General features: G+C 31.5%; 1 protein-coding gene across 2 annotated transcripts; it reads right to left on the bottom strand.

Annotated features, from left to right (window-relative positions):
- Positions 1 to 760: 760 nt before the first annotated feature.
- On the bottom strand, positions 761 to 14,134 carry LOC105347804 (brain-specific homeobox protein homolog). 2 transcript variants are annotated; one of them, XM_011457021.4, is made up of 4 exons: positions 13,714 to 14,134; positions 7,767 to 8,030; positions 2,857 to 3,041; positions 761 to 1,952 (listed from the first exon to the last, which is right to left on the bottom strand). In XM_011457021.4, exons 2-4 carry the CDS (start codon positions 8,014 to 8,016, stop codon positions 1,656 to 1,658), a joined length of 732 nt encoding a protein of 243 aa, XP_011455323.2. In that variant the 5' UTR covers positions 8,017 to 8,030; positions 13,714 to 14,134; the 3' UTR covers positions 761 to 1,655. The 2 variants fall into 2 exon arrangements, with proteins under 2 accessions (XP_011455323.2, XP_011455322.2); XM_011457020.4 differs by lacking the exon at positions 13,714 to 14,134 and adding an exon at positions 9,515 to 9,664.
- Positions 14,135 to 20,652: the final 6,518 nt, after the last annotated feature.

Genomic DNA, 20,652 nt, shown 5'->3' with positions numbered 1-20,652 from the left:
ACAAACTGGACAGGCTACCTATAGAAACCCGGCTAGCAATTAGCTCGTTTGGAAACACAATATTATGCTATCACAAAGGTTTCCCGCCAATCTTTTGTCACAAGCTTCATTCCATTAACTCGTTGTAGTGGAAAAAGTTGTTTTGCGGACAAAAGAAGTCGGCATTGAGGTACGAAAGGATTAAGCCTGTTGCTTCGCCAAGGACAATGAAGGTGAAACCAACTGATCCATTAGCTGTACGGTGTTGTCAATATTGAAACAAGCGGAAGGGCGTGAATCTAAGCCTCCCGAAGAGTAAGCCTTAATTGGATACTTAAACACAAATTTGTTGATACATAATCGTTACGCTACTACAAGGGTATCGGTTTTCTGGCAGCTTTAGTTGTCAGTCACGTGACTACGTTATATCATATATAACAGGCGGTAGTGGGGATGCCTTTGCTCTTGTGAAACCCCCACAACACCTTAATGACTGTGGATGAAATATGTTCTCATTACGTTTTAATCTTTTTGAAGGCGGTCCATCCCTATTTAACCCCTTTCAATTAGCCCGATGACCTTAAGTAGCTCTAATAGGGTCATCCTTTCATTTTCTGCTGATAATGGCCCACAGATATTATATAACTAGTATTTTACTAGGTCAGGACGGATGGATATAAAGGATTGGCCGAAACCAAATTCTCTTCCAAACACGCTGATGCCCCACCATTTCAATGAACTGTTCTTATTCTAATTTTTAAAAAATATTTGTTACATCCTGTAAGGTATTTTTTCTACTTTATTACATAAGTTTTTATTATAATATTACATCTATTAGTTACACAAATATTCAAATAATAGACGGAATCGAAAATATTGAAATATTATACAGAATTATGTTTGGAAATGCATCAATCAAAATTTCAATATAAAATCCATCTTAAACTGTATACGGTATATGCTATATGCTTATGCTAAAATATAAGATCATTCGACAAACATCAGCTTATACACATCTATAGAACATACACCATTACAATACAGCATTTCACACAAAATTCTAATTATGGCCATTACTTTCCATCTAAAATATCTTTTGCAAAAAAATATTTTCAGTAAGAAAAATTTTACACATAAATAGTGCTTCATTATGATTCAAAGGACGTTTCATAAGTATAAATTATGGTAACTACCTAAAGTAAAAAAATATAAGTAAAAGTTGTCAGCACTGTAAACACACTCTACAAAAGACTAGTTGATTTATAAAATAAAGTAATATTCTCGCTTCGGCATTCTAAATTTACGGATTTCATTACAGTTAATAAAGCACTACATGAAAAACACAGACCAACTTTTACACCAACTTATACACACTCACAAACATGAAAAAATGTCAGAGTTGAATATATGGTTAAAAATATTCACACAAAAGTGTCACGAGAATAATTGCTTTAACTCTGATGTAACATACCTAAGTTATTTAGGTAATATCATATATTAATACAGTTCATATAATAAAGAAGTACAATTTGTGAAAGCTATGATGGTTACACATTTAGAATTTCTGAGTTCAACAAATATTCTGTATTTAAACAAAATACATCTAAGCACCAGGTTTATGTAAAAACAGCCATGACACTATGAGGTAACAACAACAATCACAGATCCGATCCCATTCATCCCTCACTCTCGCTGTCTACCACGTCAATTTCGTCTTCCTGTTCCTCTTCCCTGGTTTCCAGTTGGTAAGGTTTGTATAACGAAGAACTCGATAGTTTGCTGTCTAAAATACTGACTTTGTTGGAACACTGCACTTTTTCCGACGCATCACCGGAAGTAAAACTGTCACGTGAATCATCATCGTCAGATCCGGTTTCTTTTATGTCGTCACTATTTATCTCTTCCCCATCTTCGTTAGTTTTCTTCTGTAACTTTTTGTGTTTCATTCTTCGGTTTTGAAACCATGTTTTTACCTGAATATAAAACAAATAATTGTATCATTTAAATTCTGGCATTAATTTGTTTTTTTTCCCCCGCCATTTAACTCATTATTAGCTTTAATCTTACTTTTAATGTTAGATTGTTTCAGTATATTTGACATGTCATTGTGAGGGTTTAAATAATCAAGTGTTTTTCTTTGCACTGATGCAAAGGGTGCCATCGTTTGATCATTATCGGGTGTTTTATCAATATTGGTATTTTTATCAGTATTTAATAGCCATTCCTTAAAAAACAAAACTAATTCTTTATTGTAAGATTATGACTACCGTTATATATGTTTATTGAAGTAATCGGGGTGCAAAATACGTCAGCGCAAACGAATAGATTTTTGTCATTATTGTCAAAACATGCGAAGTTAAGACCGTTAATTTGATTTCTGTCATCGCATTATCTAGGTGATGATGTATTAAAAAATCTAAGTACTCAATCCCTTACGAAAGCAATGGTTTCTGATCGATTTTATTTATAATCCTTTTGAAATCATCCTCACATGTTCCATTCTTATTCCAATTTTCATAAAAATATGAGGATGTATTCTATAATAGCTAACCTATTCATACTTTGTGAGCAATACACCTACGTCTGTTACACAAAAAAATAAAATTTATCTTTTTTTTCAAATTAGCTCCATAGAACTATAATCTTGGATTAAATTGGATTAACTCACAGTTTATCAAAAGTATGATGTCGTTATTTAATATTCCTTACTTGATTTCCCTGCAAATTTATATTTAGGTATGAGAGAGTTTCTATACGCCATTTTTTCCAAGGATGTATACTGCTTCTTGTAAAGCAGAGTTTCTATACTCCATTTATATATTATCAAATAAAAATCATTGATGTTCGTTCAAATACAACCAAGCTTTGGTGACAAACCTGTGTCTCGGACAGACTGAGCTGATTTGCCAGCTCCACCCTCTCTGGAGTGGACAGATATCGTTGGGCCTCGAACCGTTTCTCCAGTCCATTCAGTTGCTGGTCACTGAACACGGTGCGCGCCTTCCGGCGCCGGCAGTGTTTTCCGGGGCTATCGTGCTGGTATATAGGCGCCAGGGGAAAGCCTGAAATAAAAGTAATAGTCATTACAATCAAACAATCAGTCATATTTTATTTCCTCTATATAGAGGTATGAGAACATGCAACTAATATAATCATTTACAACTTACATTAAATACACAAAAAACAACAACAACACTCATACACGCACACATGTTTAATGTTCATTACAGAAAAGGAAGATAGGAGCAAATTAATTTACAGTGCCCTTTTTATTTGTGGTTAAGGAGAAGGAACCTTGTTTTAGTTTAAGATACTTTTGATTAATAACAATTAAATATCACCGAAATGGAAGATCGAATTTTATATAGATTTGTAGCTTATTTGTTTCAATCTGACACACTTTTTTCGCCGGAAGGCGCCTTTTTTGATATTGAAAGTTATATCTGCAATTTTTTATAGTTTAACAACTGCGTGTTTTGACAATATTGTAAAATTATGTCGACAGTATTTTTTCATATTTTGCAGCAAAGAGATAAATATATACATGTTTTGTTAAACACAACTGTTCTCAACTGTTGCATGTTTTTTGTTATTCAAAATTTGTGACGCTATCCCAAAAGATAATAGAATTAAATATTCAACTATTTCAAATGCTTCTCCTTTGGAAAATGTTTATATGGCCTTACATTGCAATTTAATAAAAATGGATATTGTGCTTTTCTCCCCAATGTTAAAAAAGTGATCTCTCATTATAGCAAAAATACAAAAATTTTGAATAATATAACAATGTAATATATACATGTATTTGATGCATTTCAACTTTAAATAACTAAACTTACCCTACATTATCTGTTTATTGGATTTGGTAATAATAACAAAATAATGCAGCGAAACACAATCATATGTACGTTTATTGAATTGTATGTCTTATAGTACATGTCCTTCAAAGAATAACACAGATTTCTTGTGAACACGTGGGTGTTTTATTCTATAAAGGAAGTTCAACGTTTTCAAATGCTAGTAATAAATGCATATGTTGAAAGGCCTTCGTATCATTTACATTGAATTTGCCGAGTGATTATTTTCTATATTACATTTGAGAATTCTTATTTACAATACGACACTTTTTTAAAATTTGTGATTTTTTAATATATTTGCAAAATCTACTATACTATATAACACTCTAAAAATTAATATTGTTAAATATCTAAGTCTACTTTCAAAGTATAGTACTTGCATATCTATTGCTTTAAAAATTGCACAAACTAACCCATTCATTACTACGCTATCTGGTCTGGTAAAAGGTTGCATGTTTAAAATCAAGTCGATAAAACAAAGTAAATGTACATGTAGCTTCCTCAGGGTTCCGAAAATATCATTTATACTAGGACACTCCCATTCTATATTAGACAAAATTGATAGATGTATATTACTAATAAAGACAAATTTCACTCTCGAATCTACGTGTAGGTAAAAACATCCAATAAAAACCAACATTATTTGAAAATTTAACATAATTATATCAATGGTAAAATGAATTCCAATATACTGAGGTTATTTTTCTTAGATTTTTATTTTAGTTTGTTGCTTTATTCTTAATCATTGTTCAACATAATGAGTTGTATAACATTGAAAAGGTAATAAAATGCAACAACAACAAAATTAGCACATGCCATCCAACGCGTTTGGCATCGTATAATAATATAAACTTGAAAAAAAATTACGTTAACCACGCAGGATCTGCTAAAAGCATGAGCGATTCAAAACTCCTATACTTATTAACAATTCGAAAAGAAAAAAAAACAACTGTCTTAATGGTCAAAAAACATAAAACTTGCCCCCCCCCCCCCCCCCCCATGTATTACCGTACTTGTAAGGATAACGTATATCTCTTTCAATTTCTACTATCTCAATTTTCAAAGTGTATTAAGTAACTTAAGACACCTTTTCAGTAATCACATAATCACGGCTGATAATTGTATTAACTGGCTTTTCACTTTTCCTGACTTTATTGAGCTTATAAACATCTTTAAGATAAATTATTTCTAAAGCGGCGTGATTAATTCGAATACTCAAAGAGCGATAACTCTGGTCGGGGGATTCCGCAGATAAAAGATTTTGGGGGGTAAATAGGTGGAACTGGACTCCAAGAAGCGTAATCTGGGTGAGAATCGCTGATAATTTTATTCTGTTGTTCAATTTTAAGACTGTTAATATGGAGAGAAATTTAAGGCCAAAGTGACTGTATCCATAAGAAGGGGCCTTAACTTGAGTTTGTGATTACATCTAATTTAAGTTAAAGTATATTTACATTGTTGATTATGACAGTAATGATGATCATTGGTTTTTTGTTTTGATTCGATTTTTTTGTTTGTTTGTGGGTTTTGCTTTGGGGTTTTTTTTTTGGGGGGGGGGGCGGGTTGTGGTGTTTTTTTCTTTTGTTTGTTGTTTTTTTTATTTTTTTATTTTTTTGTTTGTTCGTTTAATTTTTTATTTTTTTTTTTATAAATCTTCGAATGAAAATATCAAACAAAGTTTTATTTTCTGATGTTTTTTTCACTATTGGTGACGGGTTCCTTAAAATCTTCTTTTTTTTATTATCATTATCACAATCTAATTACAGTATGTCGGCACTCGAGTGAGTACAAAGGAAGGATTTCATCTTCTATCTAAAGCTGAAAGTCTCTTTGCAAATAATGATATAATATTCCTCTAATATATAATATCCCAATGTTTGTTTTGTCTAGACTTGATGCATTGTTTTACTTTGAAAAATATTTCTATATTGAATATCAGTCATTCTATCACGAAACCAGTTAACAATAAAATCTTCAAGTGCAATAAAACTTAGCGATTATTCAAAAAAAAAAATCAGCAATATTTTTCATTTGTAGAATATTGATAGAAAATAATAAGAAAAACAAATTTAAAAACTTTTTAATTCGACAATTTTGCATTCATCTTTATTGGTTTGTTTATCTAATTGCTCTAAATAGATTTGCAAATTAGAAGTTTAAATCTAGTAATTTTGCTTTCATTTTCACGAATTCGTATATTAAATGCTCACAGAGCTCTAAATAGATTGAAAATTAAAAGTTTATGTCATACAATTGTCATTATTTTCGGAAGTCACAAGGAATTATTTCTGTTCTATTTGTACAATATTTCCCCTTCTATTGAAGTTACGGGGACTTACGGACTAATATCAATTAAAATGGAGATTACGAGTATATTTGAATTCGATTTTTTTATTTCACACGACTTTTTACATCCTGGCAGAAATCCGTATCATGAATTTCATGTTAATTAAATAAATTTATTCTAGTTATAGAAAATAAGGAAACAAATAATTGTTATGTAGGTGATTTTCATTCTAAATGCAAATCTCATTAATGTTAATTAAATATGGCAAGCTGACACGCCTTGCATTATTCCTGTAGATCAGAGGAATTAAAAAATAAACTATATGAAATTTGGAGATCCTACCTCTATACACTTTTATTTATTTCTAATCTTAAAAGGTAATACTATGGGTGGTTATCTTTCACCAATCTCGAGAAAAAACAATTTTTTGAAAGGTAGCTTCTAGAAAAACGCGAAATGACATCACTAAATTGATAGTTTTGGGTTTTTTTTTTTTAATTGGATTAATTTTGATTCATTCTCAGATTTTTGATTTATAATTGTTAAAATATTTTTCTACGTTTAAAAAACACCACACTTAGTTTGATACTCTCTCTCTCTCTCTCTCTCTCTCTCTCTCTCTCTCTCTCTCTCTCTCTCTCTCTCTCTCTCTCTCTCTCTCTCTCTCTGGTTTTTACGTGAAAATATTTCAAGAGATGAATTCAAAAGATGTTTCCTTGTACCCACACACAGACAGGTCTACAAATACTCTAGTCTGAGTAGACTCATTCCAGATCCATGGGACTGGCATCCGGTTAACAGTGGGACAGGAAATAAAGACGATTTTGAGATGGCACAAAGTTCCGGTAGAAATCAAGTTATACATTTTATAATTAACTGAATTCGTTGTTTAAAGGTTTATTTCTTTAAAAATGTTATTTAAAATTTACAAGTCTGTCGAAATCAAGGATATTTTAAATGAAAAAAAAAATAAGAAATACAAATAAAATTCTGCCATCATTTTTTAAGCAGCCTTAATATGTCCAGTGTTTCAACCACTCAGCTGTGATAAGAAGCCAAGCACTTGAAAAGTGATATTAAGTTTAATATCAATCCCTATATATCAAAGTAAATTTAATGGAATAATCAAAGGAAAGGTTTTGAATAAACGGGGAATTAAGTGACCAATGGGTTATTTTGTTAAATATAGAATAAATCTATGAATGATTGAAGTTCTTTGTACAAAATTGGTCTTAGTTTGTTTGGAAAACGCTTCCAAATGATCAATTAAATCTTCATTTTTCAATATCATTTTTTCTCTCTCTTATTCGTATCCATAATAGGTATATAATATATCAAATTATTGAAATATCTGGGAATTGGAAATCTAAAAAAAATATCAGCCCGTAAATCTTAAAATTTAATATAGCGTTTGATGAAGAATGTAATTTCTTGTATCAAAATTGTTGATTTTTTAATTTTTTTTAAAATTTGATTTAAGAACAACACTTCCATAAAAAATGGATACCATAATTTAATGCATGTTGCTAAAATAAATTCGGTAGGTCCATTTAAAGCTTTATGTTGTAGTTTACTTTTTGTACAACCTGGATTTTAAAATATTTATTAAGTAAATCTAGTTTAAATATTTGAAGTGTACTCACCGGCAACAGACGGCATCAAAAAAGGATGTTCTGGGTGTTTGATAAAGCTTGGAGTCTGATGAAGCACTTGGTGCGGGTAGAAGATACCCGGAAAATAAGGGTATCCCGGAAAATCCGAAACAGTCGGTCTCAGTTGAAGAGAAGGCGGTAGTTCCCGGAATGTAGGTTTGGGTTTGTTAAGAAGAATGTCTTCTATAAAGAAAGAGGTGGGTCTCTGTCCATGGCCCTCGGGGTACTGCATTTTATTCATTTGAAATTTAGGATCTGAAATCAGCAAAGATATTTCTAATTTAGGAAAAAATTGTGAAAACAATATGCATCCACATTGGTTTCTTTTTTTAATAACTCGGCTTTAAGCTTTGATGTTTGGATTTTTCTGCGAGGGTTATCAAAGAGGAGGTGACAACTAAAAATCAACCAATAGCGAAAGACGTCTTGGAATCTGCGTATGATTAGGGGAAACTCGTAAATGGATGGAATTAATCTTCGCGAGGGAGATGTTAACTCTCGTATAAAATCCGCTAATTCACAGTTTCCTTATCCCGGCTGTGATAATTATGGAATCCGGTAGGGAGACAAAAGACGTCGGAAGACGGTGTTATTTAAAAGGAAAGCCATCTGAGGCCTGTCTTGCTTCGGATCAAATTATGACAACTAGATTACGCACCAAATGCAAGATCACTAATCGTCAATTTCTGATCACGTTAGCTGGGACAACTCTTCGCTGATTTTCCAAAACAGCATCATAGCGAGCAAAATTAACACTGAATGTCTCACGATAGCAGTATGAATACTCCTGTCGCGTCCTTACCAAACGAGGAATAACAATCCAAGACATTTCAAGGACCTGAAGTATTATTAGGCTGGCAATGTACTCTTTATATATGTATTTATTTATTTTCACACTTTTACTATGATTTCTCAAAGATCAATATTTTGATGAAAGTGAAATCATTAAAATCTTAAATAACGTACCCACGATTTGTTACGATTGAATTACATAGTTGCAATGTTATAGCTTGTGGTATAATGTGAATATCCTTTATTTAACATAATATCGAGGCAATTAGAAATACAAATGATAATATTACTTTTTATCTAAAAATATCGATTCCATCGCTTTCAGATATAAGATTAATGCTGTCAAATATTTGAAATTATATTTTTGATCGCAGGTTTTTTTAAGAGGATTTATAAACGAAATTTGGAAACCCGGTTTATTAAGGAAAAGAAATATTGATAATTTTCTTTGTCGGTGTTTTGTATAATTGATTACGCATTTTGTACTTTAAATTTGTAATCCGCTGTAAGAAAACAATTTTATTTGATAAATTCTAGTCTTATGATATTTATCAAGATTCGATTACCAAAAAAATCCTCCTATATTTTTAAGTGAGTGTCGTAAAAAATTCAAATAAACAGTTTATTTTTCATCAAAGACATTTCAACTTAAGAATAAAATTACAAAGATGGTGGAAATTGTAAAACAGTGATAATTGACAAACAGCCTTATTTCCCTAAGGCGGTATATCTTATTTTCAAGAAATATACACACTTTAGTACCGAATGGTACATTGAGTTTCCAGTGTCAGTCAACATTGTATGGTATAAATGAATTTTATCATAAAGTGTTTACTCAGGTGCTTAGTCTATTAATCATGCTAGGAAAATATTTAAACGCCTAAAATGAGCTATTTAAACAATTAATTATGCTTCGGTTTAAGAAGGAATAAAATTGTGAAACTTACACATGGAATGTGCATGCGTTGTTACTACACTGGAATGAGGCAGCGGACTTGAAATTAATCCCCTTTTTTGTTTCAGAACAATTCCACCGTTTTTTCTGGTCTAACTAATTACCAGAAGAAGTTGTAAAACAGTTTTGATTCGGAGAATAGGAAAGAACTTTATTCCTCCCTAATTATGGAAAAGAGGGAAATATTAGGCTCCATCTGTCAATGTTGCGCATTATTTCGGCAATGGGCTTCAAGTGCGGAAATGTTTAAACAATTCTATTGTATTGTAATTTTTCACTTCATTTTCCTAATCAACAGCTGTTCATTTTAAGGAAAAACAATCAAGTTTCTCAAAGTTTAACGTACTATATCCCAAGTGTTAAATGTGAAAATTTCATTTTGATACATTCAAGAGTAGACATGTTACATCCTTTTAATGAATTTCTGTTTTGAGTGGGCACTTTCTTTTATTTAAAAAAACATGGACTATAAATAATATATGTTTTATTGATCTTTCTGTTGATCTTTTTAGAGAAATGTTCAGAGAATAAATCAAGATGTCCGGAATAAAAACTTACGTTGATGAAGTGTAAACACAAGTAGCTCTGTCTATGCATAAATGAATTTTAACTTATATTGTTTTCAAAAGAATGAAAATTTTTGTAGATGTATAAAACATATAATTATAAACATTCGGTAAATAGTATAAAGGACGTCTCTTTTTCTATATAAATCTCTCTCTACTAGCTATCCGTATATCTATCTATTTAACCCTCCCTCACAGTCATTTTCAGCTAATTGTAAAAAGGAAAGAACAATTGACAGTGACATTGACTTTTGTAATACTAGAGACAAAAGATAATTCAATTGCCAAAACCCGGAAAAACTAACAATTTTCCTCTAAACAGGTGTACTAGCGATGGTATCAAAATGGTCGTCGACAGAATCGGCAAAACTGAGAGGTCTCCGAGTAATGCAATTACTCTAAACCATTTTTCCCTTCATAAGTTATTCTTGTCATATACGCTCTGTCTTTTCTCTGGCCAATTAAGGATGCTGTGCTAGCCAAGAGCCGCTTGGGACTCGACTGATTTGCCATAATTCTTATAATAAACGATGTAAAATCTTCGCCGAAATTAGATAAACTTAGTTGATGTCGATATTTTGCCAATTAATAGAACAAATGATTTCGTTTGTGTATTAGGTTCGTTCGAGGGTATTTAATACCCACTGCGACTAATTTAAGCAAATGAGTAACTGATTTCTGCAAGAAAACAGATTAAAAGCGTGTAAAACTCCGTCCCGGCCATATGAGCCGATTATAACCTTAATAATGAACATTTAGCTTCCGTTTATTCATCTACGTGACATGCGTTTGTCTCCCTTGATGACAAGCAAAAATTCTTTTTCCTAATTATCGGGATGAGAAATGGGAACCGTCATCTTTACATTAGGTTGGGGATTTTGACAATGGTCAAATATAGCGGTAGTTACACAGAAAGCGCAAAAAAATGACGACACTCCGATGTTGTCACAAATGCACTCAGTCAACGGTATGCTGTGTGGCTCGTTTTTACTTGGTGCAGTTCAATTTGTATATCATTTTTCAATCGTTTTAGATTCATTAACATTTTATTTCACGTGAAACTCATTTCAACGCTTTAATCTTATGATTAAGCATACAAATATAAAACATATTTTTGTTAACAATATGTTTTCATAAACATAAATACATGCTACAGACTTAAATCAGATATAGACTATAAAACAGGGAATGATAAACAATAATAACCTTTTCCTGATTTCAATTTTTAGATAGACTGAGTCTAACAATGGAAGTTACGACAGAAATTATTATTTTGAATGATGGAATCCACAGACAAAGAATGGAACCAAAGTGAACCACTGTCTTTAAAAAAGTCTGGAGGAAGGGGCGCAAAAAAGCCGAAAAAAAGGTGGGCAACAGTGAGTCAGACGATAAATCTGGTTCTTCGTTCAGCCGAGTTTTAATTAGTTTCAAGAGTTGTTCATGAATTTGCAAGTTCGAATTTCTAAGCTTTGCATACAAATGTAACATAAACAAGATATTTCTTTCAATTTAAACTTCCAAATGTATGTGTGGCTTCAAGAAGACCAGTGACAGTCCAGCTTTTTAAAATATACCATGTAAGCAAAAGCCTTTCAATTTGGTTCTAGATCTGAATTTAATTCATACAATACACTCTTTCAGAAAGTCGAGCATAAAATGACTTCTATGTCAAAGAATAACTAGAACTGGTCTATCGTAGTGCATGCATGTGTCAGTATATACAGGCACCCAGTGTAAAACAAGACCCTGGAGGAAGAAACCCCCATAGGTACAAGACAATAATATGCCCAAAAGGCCATGTTATATCATTTTATTTTTCAATTTTCAGGAAAATTGAAGGTCGATAACGGAATTTATCAATTGGTATAAACCCTATCATTTCCTTTTTTGCCAAAGTCTGAGTATTTCTAAAGAGATTTGAATGAGGCCTGTTTTCCGATGCCGTGCATCGCGTGCCGGGAGCGCCAGCCCGGAGTATTGGTTTACACGTGATAATTGGACAAAAATGACAACCGCAATGGAATCCTTTAACAATAACATGCAGGCCTGAAATTTGTATTAAATTAGTTAATTTTGCACCATTTTCTCTATTATTTAAGAGACTCGCCGGCGTGAATTTCTGGCCTCGGTCTCGAGTGGTGCCATAATAGATGGTTAATCTACAGGGCGAGTGATGATTTAACTAATAATTTGGCATGCTCTTTCGGAAACGAACTGTGCTACATCTTCATTCTGCAGTCAGGGGCAGGATGCTCCCAAATTACATGCTTTCAAGATTTCTGTAATAAGTTAAAAGCCGAGAAAGTAGAGAGATTTCTCTCTCCGATGTGCTTCTTTGATGGAATAATGTCTCAACATTTTGTCAAATGCTAGCAATTTGTAGAAAATTAGCAAAAATTGGCCAGAAGTGGGTGGAAAAGTTCTTTAGATGATGGAAGGGAAACTCGGGCTTTTCCGTGAAAGAAATCGGATTTCAATTATAATTAATAATTCAAGAAATGTTCATTTCAGGGGTGTCCTTGTCTTTTTCAACTGTCCATGCGTGTATTTTTAAAAATCATATATTTTATATTCTACATAAAATAAAATATCATAATGTTGGATTATTTTCATATTTTTTAAATAGAATATATAACAATATTATTTATGGGAACAATTAGATTAGATATCTGATATTGACTAGTCTGCAGTTTTTTTTTCAGATTAAGGGTATTTTAGAGAAGGGAGTGTGTATGGGTTATTTTATGTATTTTCCTAGAATTATTATTTTGTTTGTACGTTTTGCTTTTTTTATGTTTTTTTTTATTTAATTATATTTTGTTGGTTTTTTTTGTACATTAATTTTTGTTGTTTTTTTCAAACTATTTTAATCTTTTTGTAATTAGTTTTATTCCTGTTGACACATCATTTTTCTGTGCAAAAAAACACTGCTGAAGGAAATTAAATTGATTGCGTTCAAATAATGTGTATGCATATATATTAATCATATATATGAAAAAGAATACTTTTTAAGGAAATTTTCAAATTGTTTCAATTGTTTTATTCCTTCTCAATAGCTCAGATTCAACGCAAAAAAATAGGAGAGAGAGGGAGAACTTTTTTATATGAGAGTAGATGTTTTGAATGTCAATAAATCCATATTCTTATTTAATTTAATGTCTTAAATTTATTTTTATATCGTTGTAGATGTTGTAGATGAAAATTGATAAATATAACAATAAATTGTGTGTGAAGTTTAACTTGCATATAATTGAATGAATTTATTATTTTAATATTAGCCAAGACTACCTCTCGTCGAATATAAAAACTGTCTTTTTTATTCTTTATTTTCTCCATTGAGTTGAAGAGATTTTACGTAAATATAATTTTAATCTTCTAAATATTAATAATCAAATAAAAATTAAGGGTCGTTCACCTTAGAGGTGTAAAAAAATACTATTTTATTTTACTCGTAATTTTCAGGGTTATTTTTATTTCAATGTTATTTTCTTTTTTGGAGTTGACTTTTATCACCTATAATTATTTTCTTTCGCTCTTATGTATATAATAGGGATGCACTGTCTTGCCAGAATAACAAATAAGACAATTAGAAATTTTATAAAGATATTTAGATGCAACTTACCCAATACTGACTGTGGGATGTGGAAGGCTGGTTGTGAGGAGAATTTCTCTTGACTTTTGCATTACTGGGAGCAAGATTATTCGCACATCTTTGTCGTTTCCATTTAAGCCATTGATTTTTTCTGATTAAATTGTAACACATCAAAAACTCGACTCTCACAATTATTAGCAAGTTTGCAAATCCGAGAAAAAGCCGACAATAAACTCAACATTAGCTTATAAATGTCCACCTTTACTTAAAAAACTGTCCGATTTTATTGACTTTTAGCTTAGTTTCTTACGGTCTTTTGCCACCATATTTGGCTGCAAAAGACCAAACGGTTATACACAAGCAAAACATGACACAAAATTATTTCCCAGTTCGGTACCGTGGACAATCATAGAAACAAATTGCCTCGTGCACACGGATTTAGGAAAGAAATGGTCAGCCATTTTGAAATTTTGAATGTTTTTACATTTCAAACATGAATATTCATTACATTTCTTTTGTACCCCTTTATGACGTCACGATGGTCACCTATTCAAAAAAGTACTAGAACAGAACTTTTATCCAATCAGATTTCAGTTTTATTCTTTGATTACCCAACGGACCACTCAGGAGCATCCGAACTTTACACGATCCCTTAAAGAGATAAATATGGAAGTATATACAGATTTGTCTAGATTACGGATAAAACACATGTCTGCGACGCCTTAATTGCAATTGGGTCGGGCCGATTGCGAGCAGAAAAAACAACCAATACAACAACAAACAATAGCAGATTACCTCGACACGGGGGGACGAGTAAAAAATACCTTTCATATCTATTATTGGGGATGAATAGCGCGCCTAATTGATAATCGGCACTTAACAGACAAATTAAGGGCTTTACGATGGATATCAACTCGCACCTACTGGATAGAGGTGTTTTGAAAAGAAAAACAAGGTTTTTTTACCGAGTGTCGCGAGAATCCAAAAATTTAAATTATTTTGTCTGTCGGCCCGAGAATTAAGATGTCATAATCATTTCTCAAACTTAGATGGTCTGATATACACTATTAACGCAGTCGGAAATGTTTTCTTAGTGGATAAAATCGGGATGATTTTTTTCGACAGAAATAAATAGGTATTTATTGTATAATTTTTTTTATCGATTTGCCCAAAATAAAAAAATCATCAAAATATAGCTAAAATTTTTATCAATATTATTACCTTAGGAAAAGAATCCTTTTCAAAAACCCTGATGAAAATAATCAAAAAGAAAGATGATTGATCTTTTGATTTCATAAATTCCACTTTTTATCGTTACTATAAAATTAATAACTAAAAAAAAATACACACATTGTTGTGACAATTTTTCGTACGGGGTCCATTTTCATACTTCTGAATTATCTCTTGTTAAAATTTTCACGATTTTAGCAGTTTTATTTATCAATTTTCACAGCATATAGTCTTGAAGTAATAGTTTCTTTTGCCGAAAATAAAATTATAACAAGATGATAAGCAAATCAAGCTATAAAACACTTTTAATTTTGTTTATTCGGAATCAGTTTTTGTGATTATATACCTCTTCCGTGCTTTCATTTTTATTTTCTCTTTCAATATTTTCACACAAAAAATTTAAATTAAACAGAATAATTTTTAGGTAATTTTTTAACTCATTACAAAGATTCTATATAGGCCTAACAACAATACATTTTTTTTAAATTTTCATTAATTTTTCCCAGTACAAATATAAATAAAAATGAAAACATATTCAATTTGCCATGGGATAGATTTACATAAAGGGTTAAAAACCCTAACATATAAAAAGTTAAAACATTTTATCCGATAAATGCAAGGCAAAACATGTGGTTAATAACTGCCTTATTACTTTTACCTGATCAATGATTATTGATATTCATAGTCATCTTACATATGTAGTAAATATTGTTCAAATATAATCAATATTTTTATTTCCATAGAGTTCTCATGATTATATCCATTAATGGTGGGTTTTTATTATTCATTTTTTTTTACATGGAAAACTACTTTTACAGAATTTATCTAAACTGATAAACTACAAATGTACAAGCTATTTTACTTAGTCTGCGTCTACAATTAATCAGTCAAATGTTTATTTGCAAGGCAGTAAGTTTAATATATAATGTGTGTATTAAGGAGATGACACTCTATGTTGTTATAACTTGTGTAAAATCATTTTGACATACGTATAGTCAATAGAATCTTCAATTCAATTCATCAGTCGAAACAAAAGTAAGTAAAAATCTACATCTTTTCTCTCCGACCCGTAAATTACGAAGAAAATTTCTTTATAAAAAAGCGAGTAAATAGATTTAAACTGTGGATATATAATTTTGTATTTCAGATAAAAATATTAGATATTATCCTAGATCCCCGAATGATTTTTATCTAGTGTGTTTCTGCTACATCTATCATGGTTACACACTAACTTTTTTGTTTTTCAAAAAATAGATTGGTCTGTTGTTGTTGTTTTTTTGTTTTTGTTGAGGGTAAGTGTCTCTTTGAGAAAGAAACAAATTTAGTGACTGGGCGTTATCTATATCCTAGATGAAAAGAGTTTGTGTAATATACAGGCCGGAATCGTTGACAGAATAGCTCTGGGAATACAGAAAAGAAAAAAAAATAAACAGGAAATACCGCAAAGAAAAATAAAAACAATCAATTTGATTTTTTTTATTTACCAAATTATAGAAAATCTAATCTTAATTTTCTTTGGTTGCTCAGATGTGTATATAATTTTGTTGACCGCCGTTTTTCATAATTATGTGGAAGATTATTTCATTTAAATATTTGTTCAGCCAGACAATAAATTATGAAATCGGTTAAACAATTCATATAACGGAAGTGAACTGACGCAATATTGATTCTACTTCCGCCTCTTCGGTTGCTGTCGGTCGCTCTTTAACTTGGTAATTCCACTTTCAAAATCTGCGATAAACGGAAATGATAATCATTTTTGGTGAACATTGGCGATAGCGTTTTTAAGTGATGCTATTGTAAAAAAAGAATTAAAACTACCGGAAATAGTAATAAGACTTCAATTACGACGAAATAGATAATAAATAGTTTATTTTCCGGTTAAAACATCCTAAATTAAAGCCATAACATTAATTCATATAAGAAATTATGAATCATATGTACATGTACCACTCTTTATCCATGGGCACACAAATTCGATTTAATTCTCCGACTCGTAGAAATATCCTTTATACAAAAACATATTTTCCCCATGCCGTATTTCCTATATCTGCTGTTCCCAAAAGAGCACATGTATTTAACTACCATGCACTTCCGAACACACTAACTTCAATTTTATTTGAAATCAGAAATTAAATTACACATTAACATGGACAAAATTATTGTTCGGCACTCATTTTGTAGCATTTTAACCAACCACCCCCACCACAACCACCACCAAATAGAAAATATATTTTTCATTCAAATTTAAAGAAAAAAGAGTGATTGCATTTATGTTATCCAATTTAATTTATAACAACCGAAAAAATTATGGTGTGACGACATCGAGTAATCTTGCCATCACGCAATGAATCAATCTGAGAGGGTTTTTTTCGGCTTCAAAAACGTGAGCTACTGTGATATTTCTGCACGTGACTTATAACTTTACAATAAGTAAGATGAAAAAGGATTAAATAATTATCAGGGGAAATATTTTTGGACTATTTAGAAAACCAATTTTCACACATGTTGATCCTCTAAATAGTTTCTCACTCAAATACACAGCTTAAAACAGTTTATTAACCATCTTTTTTGTATTTGGTTCTAAGATTGCGAAATGAAACCCCCCAAATCGCTATTTTTTAATCGATTCGATTGCTTAAGTAGAGGGAAAGATAATAAATGTATATCAGCAATTCATTTCCTGCTAAAAAGTGCACGTGGCCTTAACATTATAAGTATTTAATCCACTTTGATATATACCTCTGTCTCGTCTGCTTTATTTCCTTGGCCTGTTTTCCGGAGCATTGTGGGGAAGCCAAGGGATCGGGTTGTTGTGTTTAATCATGCATGAAACTGAGAAAACCCCCCTCTTTACCCCTAACTTGGCCATGTGGTGCTATTACCGGCCGATTGACCAAAACAAAAAACAAAAACAGGCAGAATCTTAGACAAATCTTTCACAAAGTATTTTTTATTCAAGGTCATGGTGGTTATTTTCACAAATTCCTTCACAAGCTAAACCAAAAAAAAAAAAAACATCACAAACAAGTTTTTCTTCTTCTCAAAATTACATGTGTCTATATATTACACCCACCGAATAAGATTCCCTATATTTCTTACCGAAACTTATAGTAAATTTTAATTCATAGATCTATAGAGACGGCCAGACTGAGATTGAAACCTACAGCGAGTCGGGACTTAAGTCAAGAAAAATCACGGACTGCACGAAATAATCATGATGATGTCAGATTCAAATTTACACAGGAGACGATTTGTCTGTTTCTTTTAGCTAACAATAACAATAATTTAGTGAATTCTACTTACTTTTTAATTTAGTGAATTATACTTACTTTTTTACCATTCATATGTTAAAAGAAAGGTGCAGATATAAACAATAAAATTCTTTCTTTCATGATCCATGCGGGTTATGAAGGTAGCGATCATAGCAGAAAAAAAATACATAACCCGCGTTAGCGGGTTACGTTTTTTGTTCTGCAATGTTGCCACCTTCGTATCCCGCAAGAATCACCAAAGAAAGCATTTTATTGTTTAAATGAAGACACAGGCATGATAAAACAGAGCACTATTCTAATTATTAGGTTAAAAAAAGGGTCCGTGTATATTTGATGAGATTTACAATTTGAACCCATACAGAAACATTTTATATTTACATGTATATTATTTTCCCTCAACTATTCTATTTGTTTGCTTTGTTTTTATCGGGGGTGGAGGTAGGGGTGGCGGTGGGGTAATATAATCGTAAGTTACTCAGTACATCTAAGTCAGAGGGCTTCGGAAAAAAATGGGATATAATACCTTCACATTGTGACGTACTTTTTTTTTCAAAATAGACAATAAAATTAAATAAAATTTTATAACTTTTTTCTTGAATTTTTGTGAAGTCTAATATTGTGGCGCACTAGGTTTAAATGTCATGTATTGTCGTGCAAGTCGTGCTTTAAAAAACCAACTGGGGTTTTTAGTTTTTACCTTTATAAGAATTCTTAGTATGCGTCTTTTAGTCAAATACATGCATTGAATAATTTGAAATTCTAACACATATATATGATGTACTCTCATCCCCAATGATATCTTAGTTATGTGTTTTATGCCACCTTAAAAGGGCTGGACGACCATGATATTTTCATCTCCTAGAAAAGTAGAGTTCTTAATATAAAAAAAGCAGGAAAATATTTAAAAACGAATGTTGTTCTTTGTTAATTATTATTAGCAAGGAAAATCATATTTATTTTGAGATGGATCTTATGCTTAATTTGTTTAACATTCCCACCCAATCTTTATATAGTCAGCGGACACGCTACATCTTCACATCATGTTATGTTTGATGCATTTTAAATATGAAAAAAGCACACTGATTATAAACACACTACTTGGAGTGAGTGTTATCGTTACCTATTATTTCATTTACAGGAAATTTGGGATAAGTACATAGCAAGTGTTTGACTTGTGTACGTGAGAACTTCCTAAAATGATCAATTAGTTAACTACAGGGCAATACACGTGGGTTATAAAGATTTCAATTACGTCGAGTATCAAAAACAATATTACGTAAAATGCTTGCATTTAGTTCAGATAATTGACTATTTTATCACGTATGTCCTTCATCGACAGCTGCTTTCTACTTACAAATCCTTTCCTCAAATCAAGCTTGCGGCATGAAATTATTATAAGTTATTTGCCAAAAATTATCAAAATTACCAATATACTTAAAAAAAAACCGCTGCAAAATTAACAATAAACGCCGTATTATGTTCGATTACAAGAGAGATCACAGTGAGACTCGAACCTTACAAGGCCTAACTTTCCACTAGGCCATGCGGTGTCAACACTTGATGACTGTTAATTACACATCACTGATAAACTAACATGTAACTTGGAACCGGTACAGTAGATGCAGAACAACAGCTCTTGGAAAAAGACAATAAATCTACAATACTGGCACCAACAATAGTTATAACAATGTCACTACACTTGCCTGGGAAATTCTTAAGAGGCTCTTACTGACATCAGATATTAGAGTAAATTCTGTGTTCTTGTTTTACCAATAATGGCGATCTTGCGGTTTGATATGCACCACCAAGCGCAAGACGCCAAGAAGCATATGAAAACTCTTCTGATTAATTAATTGTAGAACTGGCAAAAATTATCAAATATTCAAATGGTTGCATCAACTGTTAGATTAATGAACTGTTAGGTTTATTAATCAAGCAAGACCTGCAGCTAGCTATGCAAGTCATAGAGTTCAAAATAAAAAGATTGAACAATAAATATTTATTTTCTAATTTGCCATAAAATACAGGTTTTGGTATCAAAGTATGAAATAAATATTGCTTTGAAACTGAAAGCTCATAAAATTTAGAAAATAGGTCACTGTTACCTACTTTTCAATGTCAGGCCCAGAGATCCAAAGATTCGTCAAATGACAAAGTTTGATGGTCCTAGGCCTCAACTTTTTCATTATATACATCTGAAATATTCAGCTTCAGTTCATAAGATGCATTAATTGACAAGATTTGATCATTCTAACTCCAAGACTTGGCATATGTTTTTAACACAATGTCAACTTTAAAATGATCATGACCTTGAGACCACACTCTTTGTCCTAGAGTGAAGTCTTCATTTGTGATATATCTTTATTCTTTTGAGTAAATTTGATCTACCCAGTGGTTTTTATTTGAAAAAGATTTTTTGACAACAACTGTTTTCTACTTGGTGACAAATTCAAAAATAGGCCGA

Source organism: Magallana gigas, chromosome 2, assembly GCF_963853765.1.
Source record: "Magallana gigas chromosome 2, xbMagGiga1.1, whole genome shotgun sequence".
Classification (NCBI taxonomy): domain Eukaryota; kingdom Metazoa; phylum Mollusca; class Bivalvia; order Ostreida; family Ostreidae; genus Magallana; species Magallana gigas.
Note: the sequence above shows the minus strand (reverse complement) of the source record. Positions and strands in the feature narration are given on the sequence as shown.